The sequence below is a fragment of the Bubalus kerabau genome, chromosome 5 (assembly GCF_029407905.1).
Source record: "Bubalus kerabau isolate K-KA32 ecotype Philippines breed swamp buffalo chromosome 5, PCC_UOA_SB_1v2, whole genome shotgun sequence".
In the NCBI taxonomy this organism is placed as follows: Eukaryota; Metazoa; Chordata; class Mammalia; order Artiodactyla; family Bovidae; genus Bubalus; species Bubalus kerabau.
The window spans coordinates 117,032,291-117,054,578 of record NC_073628.1 but is presented as its reverse complement, the minus strand read 5'-3'; the positions used below and the strand labels follow the sequence as shown (position 1 = coordinate 117,054,578).

The window sequence follows — 22,288 nt, the reverse complement described above, 5'->3', positions numbered from 1 at the left end:
TCAGCAACCCCATGGACTGCAGCCTCCCAGGCTCCTCTATCCATGGAATTTTCCAGGCAAGAGTACTGGAGTGGGATGCCATTGCCTTCTCCGAAAGTACTCATACAACTCAACAAAAAACAAACATTCTGATTAAAAAGTGGAAAGAGAGTATGAATAGACATTTTCTATTCCAAATAGAAATGTGGACAATAGACATTTCTTTTTTTTTTTTAACTTTAATTATATAACAGTATAGAAAAGTGTATACACCTGTATAGAAAAGTATATACACCCCAAGTATACAGTTTGAAGAATTTGTAAACTGATCACAACCATGGAAGCAACACCTGGAAGCATTCCAGAACATTCCCAGCAACCCCCAGAAATCCTCTTGTGTACCTTTACAGTCATTGCTCCCCCTTCACTGTCTTACCGTCTAAGAGCAAAAATGCATTCTACAGATAATGTTCAGAATCCAACTAGAACTTCAGAGTTACTTTTCCCATACAGGTGTGCTGCTATTTTTATTATGCAACTAATATTCAATAGGACGCTTCCCTGGTGGCTCAGATGGTAAAGAATCTGCCTGCAATGCAGGAGACCCGGGTTCCACCTGTGGGTTAGGAAGATCCCCTGGAGGAGGGCATGGCAACCCACTCCAGTATTCTTGCCTGGAGGATCCCATGGCCAGAGGAGCCTGGCGGGCTACAGTCCATGGGGTCACAAAGAGTTGGACATGACTGAGTGACTAACACACACAGTGTTCAGTACTTGTAAAAGGCTATTATAAAGTGTATTGAATGTGTTTTTTAAAATATATTTTTATTTGTTGTGTTGGGTTTTAGTTTCATCATGCAGGGTCTTTTGTTGGGGCCCATGGACACTAGGCACACTGTGCAGGCTCAGTAGTTGGACTGTGCAGGCTCAGTAGCTCCAGGGTATATGGGATCCCAGTTCCCGGACCAGAGATTGAACCCACATTCCCAGCATTGCTGGACTACCATGGAAGTCCCCCTAAATGCATTTTTCAAAAGCATATATCATCCTAGTCAGTGAACAATTCTGATATACTAAATAAGTGAGATTATACTATTCATATTGTTTGATTGAAAATCAGAATGTCATCTTAAACTCTAATTGATAATTAGAAAAGAAATCCTGCAGTCCAGGAGGTAATAGCATAATGGTCTCCTTTGAAGGCTTCTAGAATTTGTGTGGACCAGAGCCTGTCAAACAGCTTCTCATCTGGGAGACTTGTTTTTAAACTGTTCCTTAAGTTTCATTTAGTAAGTAGTTCTGAGTGGGGGCCAGGGACCTGCATTTTTAATAATACCTCAGGTGACTGACTCAGGTAAATCTCAAACATTCAAGAAATATGGCTTATATCACTGTTTCTCTTGTTTTAAGTATGCCAGTATCTGGATCTTTATGGTGAATACTTTTTTTTACTAAGTACATTTTTTCTCAGTTTCTGTGGGTGGCATTCTTTTTTTTTCCTTTTGAGGTTTGTGAACAGATTAACTTAGGTAAAGATTCCTAGAATTTATGGGTTAACTGAGCACCCTCAGATGCCCTACCTACTTGCCCAATATCACGTCCAAGCGTTCCTGTGCCCTCTTGTTGAAGGCTCCCACCGTCAGGGCACTTCTTTCCCACCCTGGGCAGCACTTTAATGTGTGACAGTAAGATGATCTCTTCACTTCTGCTCTGCTTAATGCCAGCATTTTTCCCAATGAATAACCAGAGTTAACATATGACCCAGAATACTCCACAGCCCTTCTCAAAATACTTTAAGGCTTCCCATTGCCTTAGAACAGGGGCCTGCACTCTGTGGCCCATGAGATCTAAGAATGGTTTTACATTTATTTTTAAAGGGTGGTTTAAAAAAAAAAAACACTACAAAGGCGGAATATTTAATATCTACTTCTTTACAGGACTAGTGTGCCAATCACTGCCTCTGTATAAACTCTAAGCACCTTGATGGCATTTGCCTGTTTTGGTCAGCCTTGTCCAACTCCCAGCACGCAGTGGCTCCTTCAGCAACGAGTCTTCTCAAAAGCTAAACCATTGAGCCGTTTGCCTGCAGGCTTTTGAGCTTGCTGTTTCCTTTGTCTGGAATTCTCTGGCTTTGGGCTTGTTCTGTGGTGGGCTGCTTCTAGGCCCTCAGGTCTCGATCAGGTAGCATCCCTGTCTTTCTAGAGTGGCGCTCATCCACTGGATTTCAGCCCCATTGACTCCCTTCCTTCTAGAATGGTCGTCACCTTGTTGAAGTGTGTGTGTGTGATTGCCATTTGCTGCTGCTTGTCTACCGTGATGTGAGCCATGTCAGGCAGGGGCCCTGTCTGTATCATCACTGCTGTGTGCAGGCACACATCAGTCAGTATCTGCTGAGTGAGGGACCGGGCAGACTGAAGGTTGCAGCAAGGTGGTTATCAAACGTCCCATAGTAGGAATTAGGAAATGTGGCACCCTCATCTACCATTCCCTTGTCATGCGTCCTGCAAGAAGTTTGTAAAAGCCTAATACGTCAACATTTGCACCTCTAAAGTAGCCTATGAGCCAACAGAAAAGAATATTTTGGCATCCCTTTTTTTTTTTTAAAAGAAGACTTATAGTAATCATATACTTAGCTGAAATCATTTTAAGGTATATTGGGTTGTAGTTAAATATGCAGCTGATGGCTCATATTTAATAAAGTGTTTTGCATTAGATTAAGTAATGGGTACATTCCTTTTTCTTGCCATACAAAAAAAATTTTTGTATCACTCTGGAAAATACTGGCATTAGAAATAGTCTATATGTCCCATGAATCCAACTCAGAAATAAAGGGACCTGTTCATCACTATTTGAAAGTATTCTCTGGTGTTTAATGGTAAGTATACTTTAAAGTATGTGGTTTTTTTTTTTAAACATGTATTATACTTGAAGATCGGAGAAGGCAGTGGCACCCCACTCCAGTACTTTTACCTGGAAAATCCCATGGACAGAGGAGCCTGGTAGACTGCAGTCCATGGCGTCTCTAAGAGTCGGACACGACTGAGCGACTGCACTTTCACTTTTCACTTTCATGCATTGGAGAAGGAAACAGCAACCCACTCCAGTATTCTTGCCTTGAGAATCCCAGGGATGGGGGAGCCTGGTGGGCTGCTGTCTCTGGGGTCGCACAGAGTCGGACACGACTGAAGCGACTTAGCAGTAGCAGCAGCATACTTGAAGATGGGCTTCCCATGTAGCTCAGCTGGTAAAGAATCCGCCTGCTATGCAGGAGACCCCAGTTCGATTCCTGGGTCAGGAAGTTCCCCTGGTGAGGGGATAGGCTATCCACTCCAGTATTCTTGGGCTTCCCTGGTGGCTCAAATGGTAAAGAATCCACCTGCAGTGTGGGAAACCTGGGTTCGATCCCTGGGTTGGGAAGATCCCCTGGTGCAGGGCATGGCAACCCACGGACAGAGGAGCCTGGTGGGCTACAGTGCATGGGGTCGCAAAGAGTCAGACACGACTGAGACTAAGCACAGCATATACTTGAAGATACAAGCATTGAACACAAGCTTTTGTGTGTATGCCCAGGATTGCCATTTACTGGCTGTGTGACCTTGAGAAAGTATCTTAATCTTTTTAGATCTTAGTCTTGTCAATTGTAAAATGAAGGCAATGCCAGCTTCATAGGTTCGTTGTGGATAGATCACATAGTGATCTAATGTGTACGTGTTTAACAGTGTTTTGGCCTGTGGTAGGTACCCAGGAAATACTTTCTCTTTCCTCATATTTAAATTTAGTATCCAGGTTACCTCTTTTTAAGGGGATGTCCTTCTCTTTATTTCCTTTATTTTTGAGACTGAAAATAGAAGGCAAAAAATACTGCCTTTTTGTTTAAAAAGTTAATAATGAATTATGTATATTTTGCTAGTGTGCAGAATATTAACCACAGTTTTAAGGATGTTCATTTGTTTTCTGGTCTTCTGCTTATCTCGTTAGGATATGAAAGATCAGATGTCAGCTTCATCTGTGCAGGCGTTAACTGAGAGGAAAAATAGACAGGTGAGTAAGTGTTGGAATATACAGTATCACAGAAAATACACAGATGCGTGGACTTGCAAATTCTGACATCCATGTATCATGTCTTCAAGCAGAAGACCTTGGTGCTGAGCCCGTAGAGATGGCAGCAGCCTTCCCCCTCCCCCGCCACACCCTCCGGTTCTCGCCTCTGGGCTCCCATTGCACCCTCTGTGTGCCTCATAGCCCTTGCCACAAGCCATTTATTCTGCACCTGTGGAGCACATTCTGTGTGCCAGGCGCTCTGTTAAGAGCTGTAATTGCTTGCTTTCTTGTCATTTTCTCTGCTGGACCTCAAGCTTCTTTCTGCGTGGGGAGGGATTATGTCATGGTTTTTCTCTTCTTGTTTTTTAGATTTTTAGCTGCCCGTGTGTAGAATGCTCTAGACATTTAATGATTGAAACTTTACATAAAGCATTTGAAGAAACTTAAATATGTGTTAAATCTTTCACTGTTTTGAGTATCTTTTTTTTTTCTTTTTTGATGTGAGGTCCAGTTTTTGTAAGTTATTACAAATAAATTATGAAACCTAATAAATTTCAGAAACCAAAGCCCAGATACTGACACATCAAAAATAAAAGCTACAAGAGACCCAATCCTTGAATTTAGTAGGCTGATAATTGAAGAACAGCTCACCATTTTTAATTAACTAGGAACCAGTAGTTTATGATATACTCTTCACTTTATACTTGTAGGTATTTCTTGACTCACTTAGTTTTGAAAACAAGTATTCTAAAAGCTTGAAAAGGGAAGAGGACTCTCTAAATATCTTCTAGCTTAATTTCCCTGTTTTCTTTCCCCACATGCCACTTTCCAAGTCACTGTTGTTGTTTTCCCCCATCCACCTTCCTTGCTTGTAACAGTGCAGACAGGAAAAGACGTTAGCTAGCCATCCCATCTGGCACTGACTCTTGGAAAAGCTAGTGAACTAACATAAATAAAATGTGCATTTATGCATAGCCTTTCTGACTGTGGCTGGGAATTTTGTTTTAGGCGATGAGTAGAATATCTTTGGGCTTCCCAGGTGGCTCAGTGGTAAAGAATTCACCTGCCAATGCAGGAGACTTGGGTTTGATCCCTGGGACAGGAAGATCCCCTGGAATAGGAAATGGTAATCCACTCCAGTATTCTTGCCTGGGAAATCCCATGGACAGAAGAGCCTGGTGGGCCAGTCCATGGGGTCGCAAGAGTTGGACACAGTCCAAGTATAGGTCCCAGTATCCACCATAGAGTCATTAGAGTCTTTGTATCAAAACGAGCAGGATCCTTTCAATCAGCCCCATGACCAGATGGGGCAGAAGCATCCTCCCAAAACATTATGTCTGCTCTACACCCGAGACAGTCACCATCCAGACTCTTGACTAAGGCTCTGGGCTGTGGAAGTTCTCAGGCATCCTGGTCCTCTTCTCATATCTGCCTCAGAACTCAACATACATCCTGAACTTCTCTGAATGTAGACTCTGAAATGTGGCCATTTGGCCGAATTCATGTCTCAAAGTCAGACAAGGCTAGTGTGGGTATTGAGGGGCTTTGCAGAGAACCAAGGAATCAGTTAGACTTTTAACAGTTCCAGAGCTAAAGGGTACCTGGTAAGTTTTGGCAGCTCTACAAGACAGAAGAATCATAGTCACTAGCTTGGTCCAGTTCTTTGGTTAGAAAGGCTTGTGAGGATCCCAGGCAGGGTTAGCTCACTTTCCTGGCTGGCCTCTTCAATGAAGGAAGGCATTCCCAAACTTAACCTTTTCTGACTACAGAATTCCTCAAATTCATACTAGAGAAAACAACCCTGGCATCTGGGGGCCCAGGTGGAGAACTGACATCAGGTCCAACCCTTGTTTGGGTTATCAGGGTCAGGCCCCCACTGTGGCCATGCTGCCTACCAAAGCAACCCCTATTCCATCTGGAAACCTCTAGCCTTTTAGTTCAGCTGAAGGGCATTGGGATGTATCTGTGGGTCACACTGAGCAGACATTGGTGGTTCTTGTACCTTCACTGTATGAGGGACATGACTTAGTTTCTTGTCACTTTAGGGAACCATCTCCTCCCTCCTCCAAACACCAAAAATTTCCTTGGTCATACTTAGATAGAAAGGACTCTGGATGTCTGGAATCAGTTAGACTAGGACCTTCAACAGGTCTCCAGTGAAATTCCAAGGGTGCTAGGAAGAGCTGGTCCTATGAGAACAAGTGCTTTATGATCCACAAAGCAGTGCACAGAGGGGCTTTAAGATTGCTTTAAAGTTGACTCTCACTTGCCTTTTTAATGGGACAGAGCTCATTTGTGAGTCCATAGAAAGTGCCCTTCATGGCATTCTTTGATTTGTACTCCGCAGGCACCAACCTGCACCAATCCATAAAAAGCTGACCCCTGGAAAGACAGCTTATGAGCAGTGGGAGAACTCTTCATATCATGGTGATGAGGCCCTTGTTTAGTGAGAGTAACGGTTTGTCCCTCCTGCTCTGCTACCCCTGGCCCCGCTCTCACAGGCCCTGCTAGGAGACAGTGGTGGACAGAACTGGAGCACTGGAACAACGGATAAATACGGGCGCCTCGACCGGGAGCTTCAGTTGGCCAACTCCCATTTCATCGAGGAGCAGCAGGCACAGCAGCAGGTACCTGAGTGGAGGACAGGGAGGTGGGAGGCCAAGCACTACCCTCCCCACTCCTCTGCCAGCCAGGGCTCTGTTGCTGATGACAGGCAGGATGGGCCAGAGCTAGCCTCACAGCTGCCAGAGTCTACCTGTGTGATGGTTGCTTTCATAAAGGGTGTTGCAGACACCCTTCAGAGCATGACAGTTTCAAGAGAACCAAGCTTGCTTAGACCTCTTAGGACAAGCAGACCAGACCCCCGCAACTGACAGAGGAGACCATTGACTTAAAAACACAGCAGCCTCTTCCCCAGCCTCTGCTTCTGTACTCAGCTTTTTGTTCATTTCAACAAAGGCACTTTGAGAAAAATTGAGTCCTTGTGTTTTCATCGAAAATTGTTGTTGTTTCCATTAGATGTAAAAATCATTGCTTTGGTGGAGGTTAAGGGGTGGAAGGAAAGGTTGATTATATTTGTGTGGTTGCTTTTGATTTGTATTCATTAAAGGAAGCTAATAGTAAAGTGTCTGGGGATTTGAGCATTATCACCCCATCAAAACTATTGGTTCTTAAATACTGTGTTTTATATATACATGTTGATCTTTTTCCATTAGCACATCAGCTTAACCATTTGTCTCCTTAAACTGCTATTAACCAAGCAAACTTTTTTTTTTTTCAATGAAAAGTGAGGCTGCTGCAGCACAATTAAAAGTAAGTTGTGCTCAGAAGTTGCCTGCAAGGTAGCTTACTGCCGCAGGGCCTCCTCACGTGTCCTTGATGAGGGAGCAAAGGACTCTGTGTGTGTAGTTTTCCCATGTCCAGAGACCTGCCAGACTTTCTCTTACAGTTAAGTTGTGGCCAGCTGTTGCCAATTGAGACCCTGACCCTGGCAGTAGGCTTCCTCTTCCTAAGCATCCCCACGTGTCCGTGGTCACTGCACAGGTGCTTTTGGCCATTGTCTGTCCCTTGCTGGACTTCAGCCAACCAGGGTAAATCTCTCTGGGTGGTTTCAAGCCCCGCTGACTGTTTCACAAGTTGGATCAGCAGGGGATATCAGTAGCTTGACAGCCCAGCCTTTTGAGCAGCGTGTTCTCTGAGGCGGACGGTCTGGTCCTTTGATTTCTGGGCTTTGCTTCTGAATGTGAATTGTCCCGAGTTAGCAAAGAAGCTAGCAGCTGCTCGAGTGCTGGGCTTGGAACCAGGTAAGATGGATTTTAATTGCTTATTTCCCATTTCTCTGGCACCAGCTGATCGTGGAACAGCAGGATGAGCAGTTGGAGCTGGTCTCTGGCAGCATTGGAGTGCTGAAGAACATGTCCCAGCGCATTGGAGGGGAGCTGGAGGAGCAGGCTGTGTGAGTACCGGGATGCCCCTCTCGCCTCAGAGAGGTGAAGGGAAGAGCCATCTTAGGAGACCCCTGAAGAGCCTGCCGGTTACATGGCTAGTAAAGCCAAAAGCTGTTTTGTTTCTAGCTGCATCTTTACTCTGTTTTATAGACTAGCCTCTCCAAAAAAGGCAAATCCATCAGATACAATTTTCAAGAAGGTTTAGGCAAAGTTATTAGTATTTTTAAACATTTGCAAAAGAGGTACCAATTCCTCTGAACAGCTGACTTCAAGTGTTGTTGTGAATAGGAATGTGAAACTGTTAGGGCTGTGTAAGCTCCATGGAGATTTTTTTGTCCCAAAGAGGATAAGACATGGGCTAACTTAACTTCATCATTGCGTGCCTTTCCTGCTATATTAAATGGAACTTTTTGCTCTGTATCTTAAATTTTGATTTTGTTGGGGGGGGAGTACAAGTTTAATTCCAACTAATAAAAAAATCTTCTCCTACAATGAAAAAGTCTTCTCCTAGAAAAAAGCACAAGAAAACATAACCTGGATTCGTTTTTCCTTAAGAAAAATCTCCATTTGCACTCCTGAAGTATGACACCAAAAACAGAATTCTTAAAATATGCTACCTTTGCCATTTCACAAAATATTTTTGCTGGGGGAAAAAAAAATCTAGCAGGGTATTTCAGAAACTCTCCTATCTTGATTTTGTGTTCAACCTTATGGATTCATTTCTTACAAATTCAAACTGGGCATCTTGTTCTCCCTGGGAGGCCCCAGGGTATCCACAAAGCAGCCAAGAGAATAGATAGGGTCCCTGCCATCAAGGGTTCACTGCTCACTGGGTGGAACGGATATTATAGAAATGGTGCAAGTTGTGCAGGGTAACAGAAGTGGAGAGCTGCCAGTGGGGGGAGTGTGTGGTGCCTTGAGGGCCCTAACAGCCTGAACTGCAGACCTGACTCAGTCTAAACTCCCTGAGAAGAGAAGAGAGGTTTAACTGGGACTGAAGAATGAGTAGAAGGTACCAGGTGGGGTGGGAGGAAAGGGTGAGGGGAGGATCTCCTGGAAGGAAGAGTCCTTATAATGACTTAGATGTGATATGTGCACACAGCAGAGAGGTTTAGTGTGTCTAGAGCACCGGGGTTGAGAGGGAGGTTACAGAAGTCAAGTCAGGGAGGCAGAGAACAGATCAGGGAAGGCCCCAGAAGCCACAGTAAGGAGTTAGGACTTGTCATTCAAAGGGCGATGGGAAACACAACCCCAGGGAAGGTTGTGTTAGTAATGCCATGGTCAGGTTTATGTTTGGGGGAGATCCATCCATCTTTGGTTTTGATGGTGAACCACAGTGGAAAAGACTGGAAGCAGGGAGGCCACATAGGAAGGTGGCAGAACAGGAGCCTAGGTATGCAGCTTAATTTGTCTGAAATGCATTCTTACCCTAAAATTCACTATGCGGATGGGAAAGAACTAATTATTTGAGCAGTTACATTGGTTGGGTAGATGATAGAGCCTGGCAGACTTCCAAATAAAGACGGTGAACTGAACACAACCTCTTTATCTCCGTTCCTACTCTGAAGTCCACGAGAACAGTAACAGAGGTTTTTATTTGTATTTAATGGCATAAAATCTATGGGGACATAGAGCTTGGAATAAGAAACAGTGATCTTAACATTTTAGCTCCTGGAAAGCAGAAAGATAAATGGTGAACCTGAGAAAACAGGGTCCTTGGTGAGCAGAGGGGAGAGCCCAGAGCGGTGTGATTCAGGCCCCAGACCCCCAGCTGAGAAGAGCATGTCCTCACTTGTGACAGTGGGAGCCCTGGATGTTGACCTTATCCAACCAGGACACAGTTCTGTTGGAAGGAAGGAAGGGGGAAGAGAAGTGGGAAGGATGCAGAGGTGGGGAATGGAATGGGAGGGCGGCTAAGCCCTAGGCTTTCACTGTGCAGAGTCAGCGGGATCTGGACACCGAGCTGCCAGCGTGTAGCTTCAAAAACTGGAGAATGCACCCAGAGAGTAGTGGAGGGGCTGAAAGCGGTGGCCCTCGGGGATGGGGGACAACTGTGGTTTTTTATAAAAGGACTGATTGGCTCTACAAACTATGTATGTGTGTAATTCTAATAAAAATAGGTAAATTAAAAGGAAAAAGTGGGTCTTACACTTAGACCCGTGCTGTTCAGTACAATAGCCACCAGCCCCCACATGGCCATTGAGTACATGAAATGTGGCCAGTCTAAACTAAGAAAGGCCCTGGGTATAAATGCACACCAGTTCTGAAGGCCTTAGTGTGAAAAAATATAAAATTGCATATTGAAATGATAGTTTTTTTTAGGTATATTGGGCTAAATAAAACAGGTTATTAAAATTAATTTCAGCTCCCTTTTTTAAAATGCGGCTACTGAAAAATATGAAGTGGCATAGGAGACTCACATTGCATTTCTTTTGGACAGCACAGAGGTAGGCTAGAAACTTGGTTTTTTTAATTCTGTTGTCCTTTAGTCACTAAGTCATATCTAACTCTCTTTTGACCCCAAGAGCTGTAGCCCACTAGGCTCCTCTGTCCATGGCATTTCCCAGCCAAGAATCCTGGAGTGGATTGCCATTCCTTCTCCAGGGGGATCTTCCTGGATCAGGGATTGAACCTGCGTCTCCTGCATTGGTAGACAGGTTCTTTACCACTGAGCCACCTAAGAAACTTGGTTAGTGCATGGTTAATGAGTGTCCTTGGACTGGCTGGAGGTTGGATGACTTACCCGTTTTTGTCTTGAGTAAGAAAGATCTTACACAGCACGCACAGGTAGCTCTTGTTTATCAGCATTTGCCCTGTGGATAGGTCTGCCAGCTGCAGGGCCAAGATGCTACCAGAATCTAAAATGAGCTAAAAAATGTTTTAATTTGAAAATTCAGGTGAGGGACAAAGGCTTGTTTGTGTAGTTGCCAACATGGGGGATATTTAATGACTGACTTAATGAGGAGTTGGTTGCCTGAATCCTGCAGGGCTCTCGGGTGCCTCATGTGGGCCCAGACCCAAACCACTCGCTGCCCTTGGTGCTGCCAGAGGAATGAATAAAGCCTTGTTAAGAAGCCCTCTGGTTACTAATTAGTATGTCATACTCTAGCCTCAAGATAATCATATATTAATCCAAAGTAGAATAGTCTGGAATGCTTAGTAATTTATGAAATAAACACTGTTGGTATGAGTATTGTGGTGTTTTCTTTCCTAGCCACACCTTGGACAGCAAGCAGTGTGAGCCTCAGGGAGCTGGTTCTCTGTGCGTGTAGATGAGGTGCATGGAGCTCAGTCCTGAGGCTGCCCAGCTTTATGGTAAAGCATGGGGTGGCTTAAAGCAGATGATGATTTGATCAAAGTCCATTTCTTAACTCACGCTACTATAAAGTGCTTTGTGTGGGGCTTCCCTGGTGGCTCAGACAGTATAGAATCTGCCTGCAGTGCAGGAGACCTGGGTTTGATCCCTGAGTTGGGAATATCTCCTGGAGAAGGGAATGGCAACCCACTCCAGTATTCTTGCCTGGAGAATTCCATGGACAGAGGAGCCTGGGGGGCTACAATCCATGGGGTCCCAAAGAGTCATATATGACTGAGCAACAAACACTTTAACTTTTATGGGAACCCTGTTGATAGGATCGCCTGCTTTTACAGATAAGGGTCCCTTGTCCAAAGTAGCAAGTGGCAAAGCCTGGTTGTCTGATTCACACAGCCTTCTTTCTGCTACACTGTACTGCAGCTGAGTTTGTATTATTGTATGTTCAGGTCCCCATTGGCCTTGGCTGCAGTTCTGCAATCTAGAAAGCTCTAAAAAAATTTGCAGCAAGCTCTTGTTACAGAGGAACCTGACCTGAACTGACTGCAGCCATGACTCCTCATAGTTTTCTTTGCAGAAATATTAACTTGGGTGTTTGATGACAGCCCCAGACTCTGCTGGGGGTGTTGGCTAATACACCGTGTATGTAACTTACTACTTTTTCAGATTTCCAAAATTCCGAACTCAAAAACAGATCTTGTCCCTAGGATAAAAAGAATGGGGGGTCTGAATCCCAATGTTGTCTGTTTGGTGATTGCTAAGACTGAGGCCCAGATCCCAGTAATTTAACTCCATGGCTGCTGTATCTGGAGCTGTGCTGAGCAACCTCCTCCTGTGTCTGCTTGTCTTTCTAGTATGCTGGATGATTTCTCTCACGAGTTGGAGAGCACTCAGTCTCGACTGGACAATGTGATGAAGAAACTTGCAAAAGTATCGCACATGACCAGTGGTATGTATGTGCTTTTAAGCTCCAGAATTCTTATTTAATTCTAGAGACACAGTCTAGGGGGTGTCTCATGGGTGCACTTGTTCAGATCCTCTGGCACATTTTTGTTAGACGTTGGGGTCGGGAGATGGAAGACTAGCACACACAGGCCCAGTCTTCGGCTTGTGGCCTTCATCTGGGAAGAGCCTTCATGGTCCCCACCATGCAAGGCTGGTGCTGACGTTTCTTCTGGTGGAGTAACTTTCTTTGCACTTACAAAATCGTTCATTTTCCTTTTTTCCTATTTCCTTACCCAAAGAGGGAATTGGTTTCCCAATTCCCAACTAGTAAGAGCTAGTTACTGTTTATCCTGGACTGACTTTTCACTGAAAGAAAAACCTCTACATTTCAGAAGATGGCCTTGCAGATCTCATTTAAACTGTTTTTATTTGAATCTGTAGTGAACTATTCCAGCAAATTTATACCAGGCAAGGGATGAAGAAGTAACTTTTTTCAAATTAGTTACTGTGTAGGAAGATGAGTGCCAGTGACTATTTTTTGTTACTACAACCTATCTTCTCTAAGAGAAATAACATCTTTTTAAATCAGAGAAAATACAGTATCTTTTTTCCCTCTATTTGGTGGGAGACTCTGGGTGAAGGGAGGGACTGAGACATCCTTCAAGGGCACCTATGTGTTCTTGAACCAGAGCACCCCCTCCCCCATCAGAACATCCCCTGTGTCTTGACAGCTTTCTTCAGTTGATTTCCTCTTGTTACATCTGTATGACAGAGTCTAACAGTCCACTCTTGCCTTTTGAGGCAAAATTTAAATACAAGTGTATATTTGCTTCTCAGCTGTTTAACTCATAGTCAAGTTACATAAGACTTCTCTTGGGCTCTGTTTCTTTTATATATAAAAAAATTGGATGACGCCTATCTCTCAAGGTCATTGTGAGAAATAAATGAAATAGTAATTAGTGTACAGATGTTTAACAGTGTCTCTCATGTATTAGTACATAGTGTTTGTTTGGGAAAAAAAAGGGGGTAAGTCAGGCAGAAGATGGCCCTGGGGGGCCAAGGACCTGTTACATCTAAGACAAAGGGAAGCTCCTAGCCAGACTGGTTTCCTTCCTTCTCTCTAGGGCACATATGCTTCATGCTTGTAGTAGGCTCTTCATTGCCAGCGGCAGGCCCCAGCTCACTTCGTCTTCCACACATCTAGAGGAGTTTTATGAAGTCCTCTTCCCACTTATCTCTGTTCTCTCTTCTTCCACCCCTTCCCTCCTCTTTTTTTCTCCTTTAAAGAAAAAAAAAAAAAAAAAAAGCTTTTTACTGAAGTATTATATAACCAGTTTCAACCAGATCTTTCACTAGTGTCTGTATTAGTGGCAAAGTCAAGTAGCTACTTCAGCACCGGTTTTGTTTGGAGAGAACAGTGTAACAAAGATGCAGTGTGTCCTTGTCTCCAGCATTCTGGGAATGAGTAATTTAGAAAAGTACTTGCATTGTGATAAGCCGCTCCGTGTGTATAAATAGCCCTGACGTCTGCTCACGCTGTCTTCTACTTAAGTCTGCTCACGCTGTCTTCTACTTTATCTCCCCCCAAAAAAGTCTGGGGAGCAAGTAAGAACTTGAGGTATGTCCTGTCATACCTCAAGAAAGACAGCCAGGAAACAGAGCGTTTACGCTGAAAGGCCCTTGGGTTTGGACAGCTTGCCTGTGGTGTTCATTGTAGTATCTGCTCTCCAAAGAGAGCGATTCGGGGCCTCCTGCTTGGCTGTGCTGGCTTCGATTTGATGATGGGGCAGTTTGGTGTTTGTCTCTGTTCTTCGTAACTTTGGGGAAAGTTCACTGCTTTTCGATCAAGCCTACATACAAAGAAAGGGTAGCAGGACACACTGGAGTGTGTGATTAGGCAGTTAGTGAACGCCCACATTTCACAGGCCTGCAGAGGCGAGGCCCCTGCCCTCCCCGTGCCTGGCTGCTTTCCTGGGCAGAAATCTGCCAGGGTGCCATACTTACTGTTTTGAATGACCCAAGAGAGACACTGGTCTTGTCATTCTACCCAAAAGAAGTATGTTCTTTTGAGTGGATACCCAGGTTTTCTTCCCCTCACTTTCCGAAGTTCTGTTGTTCATCTTTTCTCTTTAGGGGAGGAGACTGTTGAGAGCAGGAAAATCCTGCAGAGTCCCCTCTGGGGTTCTGCACCACTACCTCCCACCCCCGCACCTGACTTTCTGAGACAGGTCCAAGCTTGCAAAAAGGCTGGTTAGAACCATTCACTTGGGGTCACAAAAACCCTCGTGGTTAGTACCCACCCCTTCTGGGGAGAAGTCCGCTAGGGTAACAGCTTCCTGGGGTCACCCAGTTCATGCTTCCTAGGAGCAACTTACACTTCAAAGGGAAGTGGATTTAAAAGCACATTCCTGGATTGTGCTGGCTTGTGTGCTTTTTGATGAAAACCCCTGTTTAGTGCAGTTTCAGAAGAGAAAGTGATTGGAGGTGGGAGGAGGGCTGGGTAGAGGCTGATGGGAAGCTGGTTCACTGTTGGAAGTTCAGGTCTAAGATGGTAGGATGCCTTGGGCAAGGCAGCGAGGAGGTATTTACCTTGACTGTATCATCTTAGAAGAATATAGATTAATCACTTTAATGAGAGGATTTTTAAATTATTGTAAACATTTTTAAGTAGATGAAAGAAGGCTAGATACTTGAGTTTTCTGGACCATTGAAGTGATAGTTAAACTGGTGAATACTGTTATCTGGAGTAGGCAGACTCACCCTCCCCACACCCTTTGGACTAGTCCTGTCTCAGAAAGGAACAGGTGGACTTGAGGTCTTGATTCTAATCCCACTTGCTAAGTGAGTTTCTAGCGTGTGTGATGGGGAGCGTGTGTCATGGGGAACGCAGTGAGCCACTGGAAAGGTACTTGCTTTACTTACTGTTGGTTGGTAGCAGTTCTGTTGACCGGTTCTAAGACTTTGCTTTCTGCGACATTTACTTTAGTTATATGTTTTATGGACCTAGTATTGCTTTGTGTAAAGTTTCGTGGTCTATTTTCCTAGATTCAGACCTTTTTACAATGTGATTCTCAATAGTAGTGTTGTGCTAAAATCTTTCAAATAAACTTTTGATGAATTGGTAGGGGTACCTTTTTACTTCTACTTAAACAGAACTCTTATCTTACTTCTAGCAGCTGAGCTCCAGTGTCACAGGCTTTAATCTCAGCTTGACCTTTTGTGCAGAATGGCAGGGGTCCTCTGTGGGGAGCCGGCTTGCTCTTCCTACATCTGCCCAAGCAAAGGGCGCATCCTGAGGACGACCGCATCCTGTGCCAAGTGTGGGCCCACAGAGGGTGCGGATACTCGTGTTACGTGGTCCTCCGGCAGCCCTGTGAGTTAGGGGCACTCAGCAAGGACTGTGGGGGCCCTGCTCTCATCTGTCCCTCGGGGCCACCATGCTCTGGGGTCACTTAGATGGGCTCTGGCCACTTTGTTTCCTGCGCCTGTTGTAAATTGTGAGTAGGGCAGAAAGCTTCAGAAAAGACATTCCACTTTGACTTAGAGATGTTCATGTCAGTTACTTTAATACTGGTTAAAGCGATCTTTCTTGCCCAGGATGGTGTGAAGCCCGTCACACACCCATGATCACTACAGCTTGCTTTTTCAGCTTTTTGTTTCCTGAAATGACCACCAGCAGCTTTCATCTCCTTTCTGTCCTCCCATCGTGCTCCTTGAGAAAAGACCATGATTATTATTTAAATGATGTGACTTTGGTGGGCCATTAAAGCGGATGAGCTTTGACCTGTAACACCAATGCCAACACCTTTTCCAGGGATGTGATAACCGCCAGCGGAAAGCTGCAGGCCGTAGATCTTAAGAGAGCTGGGACACAAAGCCAGTACTTCTTACGAGGCTGGCTTTCGGGGTATGGGCAGGCTAGGAACAGCAGCGGTCTAGTGCCAGGTGCCCGGGCAAATTGGGGCCTCTCTTTGCCATCATTTGCCCATTCTCTGCCCTTTGCATGCCCAGGTGTTGTCTTAACTGTCCTGTAACCGTGTCCTGGGGAAGGTCGGGTCCTGGGAGGCTGACCCTCGTGTCCTGCCTTCCAGATCGGCGCCAGTGGTGTGCCATCGCAGTCCTCTTCGTGGTCCTGCTCATCGTGCTGGTCCTCTTCTTAGTGCTGTGACGGCGGGGCCCCGGCTCGCTTCCTGCTGCACACACCCCGGGGGACAGGGAGAAGCAGCGCGCGGCGGCCCGCTCCTCGCAGCCCTCTCCTGGAAGCACAGCCTGAGCTGACTTGTCTCTCCGTGACCCCACTGTGGAGACAGCGCCTCCAGCCCAGTGTGGGGAGGGCCGGTGGGCACAGGAAGTCGAGGACTGCACACTCCTGGCTCCCCGGCTCCCATTCTGAGGACAGCTGGCTCTGCTTTGCCTTCCCCGGAACTCGCTCCCCCTGGATGGCCTTCGAGGAATCCAGAAAACTTCGCGGACTCGGCTCATGTTGGCTGACGCTCATTCCATCCATCTTTGGCAGCTCTTTTCTCCCGTGCAGACCCTTCGCCCCTCAGACGGCTCGCGCTGGCCACTGCAGAAACACCTATGGGGGTGTGGGTGCCTGGATGGGTCTCGCGTCCTGTCGAGGCAGTGCTGTCTCACCCCTGAGAGCTGGTGGTTGGTGGGGACAGAGAGCTCAGAAGTACTTTGTGACAGAAGATGCAGTGATTGGTTTTGCAGGGGTAAGTGCTAGGGTGAAAGTACTTCTCTAGGCGCTATTTTTTGTGGTAGGAATAACCAGTGGAAAAGAATGAAAAGCACTGGGCTTTGGGGCTGCTGGCAACTTGTGGCTTGAATTAAAGGGAGGACGGAGCAGCAGGGCACAGCTGCGGAGGGCGGGTGAGGTCGCCGGGGTCAGGCCCTGGCTGGATTCATGCCACTCTCATACAGCCACCTCCCCAGAGGGGCAACTTGCATTCCTAGGGGGACCCTGAAATGAGCGGCTCAGCGGCTCACGTGAGTGGCCTGAGGTCCCAGGGTGGCGTCCCGGCAGTTTTTATTCCAGCAGCACTCCGCCTTGAGGGCTGGGAGTGGTCAGTACATTAATGACAATTACCAGAAACCATAATGTCAAAAAAGGCTAGTTCTGGACCAGATTTTTCTTACCCTGTAATTGCAAGGATGGGTAGGTGAACATGGTTCCTTCTTTCCTAAGACGATGTGGTTTATCATCCATTCAAATAACTGAGCCCTTCCGGATTTAAATGACAGATGCTTTCATTGGGTTTTAGTTGCTGACTCTGCTGAGACACTATACACTCCAAGCTTCTGGTGACTTTTAAAATGCCTCCAGTGTACATGTGTATATATTTTTATAACTTCCCTGATGAAAACCTAGGATTGAAGTAGCAGCTGAGCCCAGAGCCAGCGTGTGGCTGTGGCAGCTGCCGGTCCCTCCCCACCATCTCTCTCTGCACTTGTGAAGCAGCATTTGGGCAGAATTCTGGCTTCGACTCCTGTCTCCTCATCTTTCGGGGTCCATTCCTCAGCACACTAACTTTTTTTTCCCCCTTGTTTTGTTTGTATCTTGTTTTTTTGTTTGTGTCGAGCTTCTGTTTTCCCTTTTGTGTGTGTGTGATTTGCAGTGATGTACTTGCCCAGCTAACTCTTGAATTGCACTTTGGAATAAATTCTCATAACAATTTTTTTAAAGAAGGGTATTTTCTCATGTTTAGGATCATGGTAGGTCAGGAAATCTGCCTGTGGATGAAAAGCTGAAAGCAGGTTTATAGAATTAAAAGGGAGGTTGACATCCACGTTTACACTCCACTCTACTTGATATGTAAGTTATTTCTTTTCAAATTAGGGAAAAAAGTGATTTTTACAAATGGCTTCAGATATAGGGTACTAGATTACTTCTCCAAGTTTTGAGCTTGTTAAAATAGTCTCCTACAAGCCAAAGACACAGCTGGTCCTTAAAATGTCTTTGTTAAACATCCATGTGGACCTTGTCTCAGTACTGTGATCCCCACCTTCCGTGTTACACAAAGCAGCCCCTTCTTGATGAATTACACGATTGCCCTGTTTAAACGCCATGCTGTTCTCCGGGTGTTACCAGATTGACCATGTCATTCGAAACTGACATCATGTCTGCAGGGCCTGTTGGGAACACGCTGGTCATTAGTAAGATTCTCCCCAGGCTTCAGGGACCAAGTTTTGTGATGCCGAGGCTTAACTACTAACTGTTTGGGGATATTGAGAGTTGGCAAACTTGCTCATTTAAGGTGTTTGCTAGACTGTGGCTGTTGCAGACCAGACTGAAGAGGAAACTATTTCAAAAGTTTACTTAATATATCCGGGCAGTGCAGCATTCTCCCTGTCTTTCTGACCTTGGAGGAGCTGTTCTCTGATAGGCCACCTCTTAATGTGTTTGTCAGACGCACAGCCCTAGCTGACCTGATCCTGGGTCTGACCCTGGCTGTTGTATGTCAGGACTGGGCAGTCACTGCAGACCAATGTTCATTTGAAGGCTCCCCAGTGAAATTCCAGACTGTGGCAGACAGAGCATGCCAGGGGCTTAGATTCATTTCTAAGGATAAATGTTTCCTCATCAGTGACCTAATGCTGTGAGTTCCTTGCAGTGGTCCGCTGACCCTGAGTGGTGGAATGGGGGTGGAGCAGATGCCCACAATACCTCCATGAGGCTCAAAGGCACTTCCGGTAGCCATGGGGCCTTTGCCCTCCTCAGCATGTACTTCATTCATACTCATCATTGCTAAAAAAGCTGGCAGGATATGATGGATAACAGAAAGAGCTCAATTTGTGTTTATTGGAAGAACATTTTACTGATCAATTGGTTGGGCAGGGTGGGTGGAATGGGGGAGTGATCCACTGAAAGAATTTGCCAGAGCAGGAATCCAGCTGGGAAACCAAAACACCTTTAGTTCTTAGTCCTGGTTTTTGACCTTGTCTTTGTGTGAACTGTGAAAAATCACAAACGCGCTCTGTATGCTGCTACCGCGTGGCAATTGGATGTCACAGCATGTGTGTTACATGAGGCTCTTCACGCCAGAGCTGGGGGAGAAGCTTGGTAACTTGCCCATTATTCTCTGCTTTTAGCCAGAGTTAGACAGACTGATGGGTCTGGTAGCCAACGACTTGGCAACTTCCACTCCTTCTCACCTCGTGAGATTAAGGGCTGCGAAGAGAAACGCAGCCTTAACTCCAGCAGAAATCTGTCTCTCTGAAGCGTTTTACCTTCTGTAAGTGAAAGTGGCGGAGCCAAGATTTTTCTTTTGGTTATTTCCCTGGCTGTCAAGTGAGACCATTACCACCTTTCTCGAGAATTCATAGCATCCGAAGATCTAAAACCAACTGATAAATACGAGTTGCTTTTCCACGCTGGAATTTGAACCATTTGGTGTTACCTTGTACACAGGACAAATTTGTAAACAAAATTCGGACTGTCTAGAAAGCTAAAGTTCTAAAATATGGAACACAGTACTGCCAGTGCTCCCTCTTTGTCTTCCTCTCACTGGCATTTCTCCCCCTTCCAGGTTTTTTTAAGGAAAAAAAAAATTTTTTTTAAGACTGTTCTTTGTCTATCAAGTGCAGAGAGAAGGTGAAGCCACAAGGCCCCGTAGTCGGGCAGCCCCGTGCCTGAGCACAAGGCGTGAGTATGGGGCCCAGGGTAGGACCCTGCGGCCTCCCCCTCCCAGCCTTTACGTCTCTGGGGCGGCAGGCGGGGGCACTCCCGGCAGGAGGAGGTAGCCTTTCTGCCCCATCTGGTTACCTGTACCCAGCTCCCAGCCTGTGCTGAAACCAAGGAGCTCCTTTGGTCTGCCTGATAACGCTCCCAGGGAGACTGCTGACTGCTATCGGCTGTTGAGTCCAGAAACCCAGGAAAGTTCTGAGTCGAGAGAACAGCCTTCAGAGACCAGAACAGTCCTGCTGTGAACCTGGAGGCCAAAGCTCCAAGCTAGCCGACTTCTGGGGTGTTAGCATCCTTAACAGTAGACTCAGAAGGACTTTGTCACTTAGCTGTCCTCATGTTTGGAGAGATGACGCACTCTCAGCTCCCTCAGCAGACACGGGAGTCACTGGGTGGGTTGCAGTCCAGACTTGGCACCGGGAGCCCACCCACTGTCTGGGACAGGCTGACCTCAGTGATGGGACGTAGGCTTGTAGCGACCTGCGCTCCCCACCGAGCTCAGCCACTGGACAGCTTCTGCTTTTGGGTGAACACGAGGCTCTGAATGCTGCAGTGGCGCTCGGGTCGTGTTGCTGTGGTGTCCGTGGGTTGCCAGCTCTTTGTTAGGTGGTATTACCGTCTCTTTACTAGGACAGACACTTGGGGAGGTGAGAAAGAAAGGACAAGAACTTGGCTTCCCTCTGATGCAAGCTAACGTGTTGGTGCTATTTTGCTTCGCATGTGACTTGTGTCCAGAAACGCCCTTCCCCGAGGCTGTGCGGGGAACTGTGCTTAGACAGCATCCAGGCGCCTGCCCTGCTGCTTGGGCTTCACACGAACATTTCATGGTCCTGACCCTTTGTGACAAAGTGTATTTTGCCTTTTTTTTTTTTTTTTCTTAAAAGTTACGACTTATCCAACCTGAAGCCACTTGATTATCTGGAGGGTATTAGAAACAAGACCACCCAGCTTCATTGTCCGCAGACCAGAGCTCGCAGGCTTGTTCCCTGGCGGCAGCCCAGCGCCCTGCTCCAGCCCAGCTTTCTGGCAGCCCCGGGGTGGGACCAAGTTCAGGGAGTTCTTTTCCTGCTCTGCAGAAAGTAGGTTTTGGCTGAGACTGGGCTACTGAATGGGAATTGTGACCCCACGGTTGGTCGGTTCCAGGACAGGCAGCCGTCCTAATCCTCAGGAAAACAGTGTGTGTACCCTGTTGTCTGTGCGGGGTGAGGGGAGGCCAGGCAGGTGTCCCACTAATAAGGCACTGGAACTGCTTGCGAGCATCACGTGATGACGTCCTGACTGACCCGGGCTGGGAGAACACCCAGGGTGGGGGGTGGCCTGGCAACCAGGAGAGGGCCAAAGCAAGCAAGCTGTAAATGATGATGGATTTGGGTTTTGTAAGTGGAAATATGCTTCCACTGGCTCACTTGTAATCAGAAATTAGTGTAATTAAAAGTTGTGTAATACATGGCATTGCTCAGCAGGACTAAACCATTTTTTTTTTTTTCTTTCAAGGATAAATAACCTTAAAGCATTTTATTTTTAATTAGCTAGAGGTACAAATGAAAGAAGTGAGATCAGTGATTAGAAATGCAAAAGCCGTGGTGATTTCCAGATGGTGCTTCCGCCCCAGCTCCACCACCCCAGGAGAACAGTCAGAGCCCGGGGCCAGCAGTTCCAGCCTCGCTGTAGGTAGGTCTCGCTTCCTTTATGCAGTAGCTCAGCAAGTGTGGAGTGGGACCAGTGGTGGTTGCGTCCCCTGGGGACTTGCTCGAAATGCAGATTCTCGGGCCCCACCCCAGACCCACTGACTTGGATGGGGCAGTGGGCTGTTTATCAAGCCCTCCAGGGGATTCTGATGCCCACCCAAGTTTGAGAACCACTGCTCCCTGCATTGTGGAATTTAGGCTACAGTAAACCACTGTTGTAAAATAAAACAGCTTCATGGCCTTGATTCTAATCCTGACATTAAAATTTGATGACACAATAAACTTGAAAACTTTTGAAAAATACTTGTGTTTAAAAAAGCCTCCACTAGCCATCCTTAAAAGTGATATTTTTACACCCAGAAGTTTATCAGTAATGTTTCTTACTTCTACTCTTGAAATCATGTTACAACTGTACAAAGAATACTGTTCAGTATTAAAGAGAAATGGAGAGACCATGAACTTTGTCCTGGTTTTTGATTTGGTTGGTTTTTATTTTTAGTTCTTTTCAGACCAAAACACAGCTGCCTCTCCTCCTCCTGCTTGCACTAATAAACATGAACCTGTGCATATGGCTGGGGTAGGAAAAGTTTGTGGCTGGTGTGAGATGTGAGTTCTAAATTGTTTTCTCTGGCTGAGTAAGTTATATATGAATTCTTAAACCCCCAGCCAGCCATACTATGCATTCATA

At 46.0% G+C, this 22,288-nt stretch overlaps 1 protein-coding gene and 1 long non-coding RNA gene across 2 annotated transcripts in view; one reads left to right on the top strand and one right to left on the bottom strand.

The window, feature by feature from the left end:
• STX6 (syntaxin 6) overlaps nt 1–22,055 on the top strand; it is a 50,535-nt gene extending 28,480 nt beyond the window's left edge. The window contains exons 4-8 of the mRNA XM_055582868.1: nt 3,958–4,020; nt 6,522–6,647; nt 7,869–7,975; nt 12,135–12,229; nt 16,317–22,055. Coding sequence (XP_055438843.1) covers nt 3,958–4,020; nt 6,522–6,647; nt 7,869–7,975; nt 12,135–12,229; nt 16,317–16,393 — 468 coding nt within the window. The 3' untranslated portion in view covers nt 16,394–22,055. The remainder of the gene's footprint in view (nt 1–3,957; nt 4,021–6,521; nt 6,648–7,868; nt 7,976–12,134; nt 12,230–16,316) is intronic.
• Nucleotides 13,335–15,940, bottom strand: LOC129653308 (uncharacterized). Its single transcript, XR_008715052.1, has 3 exons — nt 15,847–15,940; nt 15,393–15,710; nt 13,335–13,504 (listed from the first exon to the last, which is right to left on the bottom strand). It is a non-coding gene; the product is annotated as an uncharacterized LOC129653308 (long non-coding RNA).
• Nucleotides 22,056–22,288: the final 233 nt, after the last annotated feature.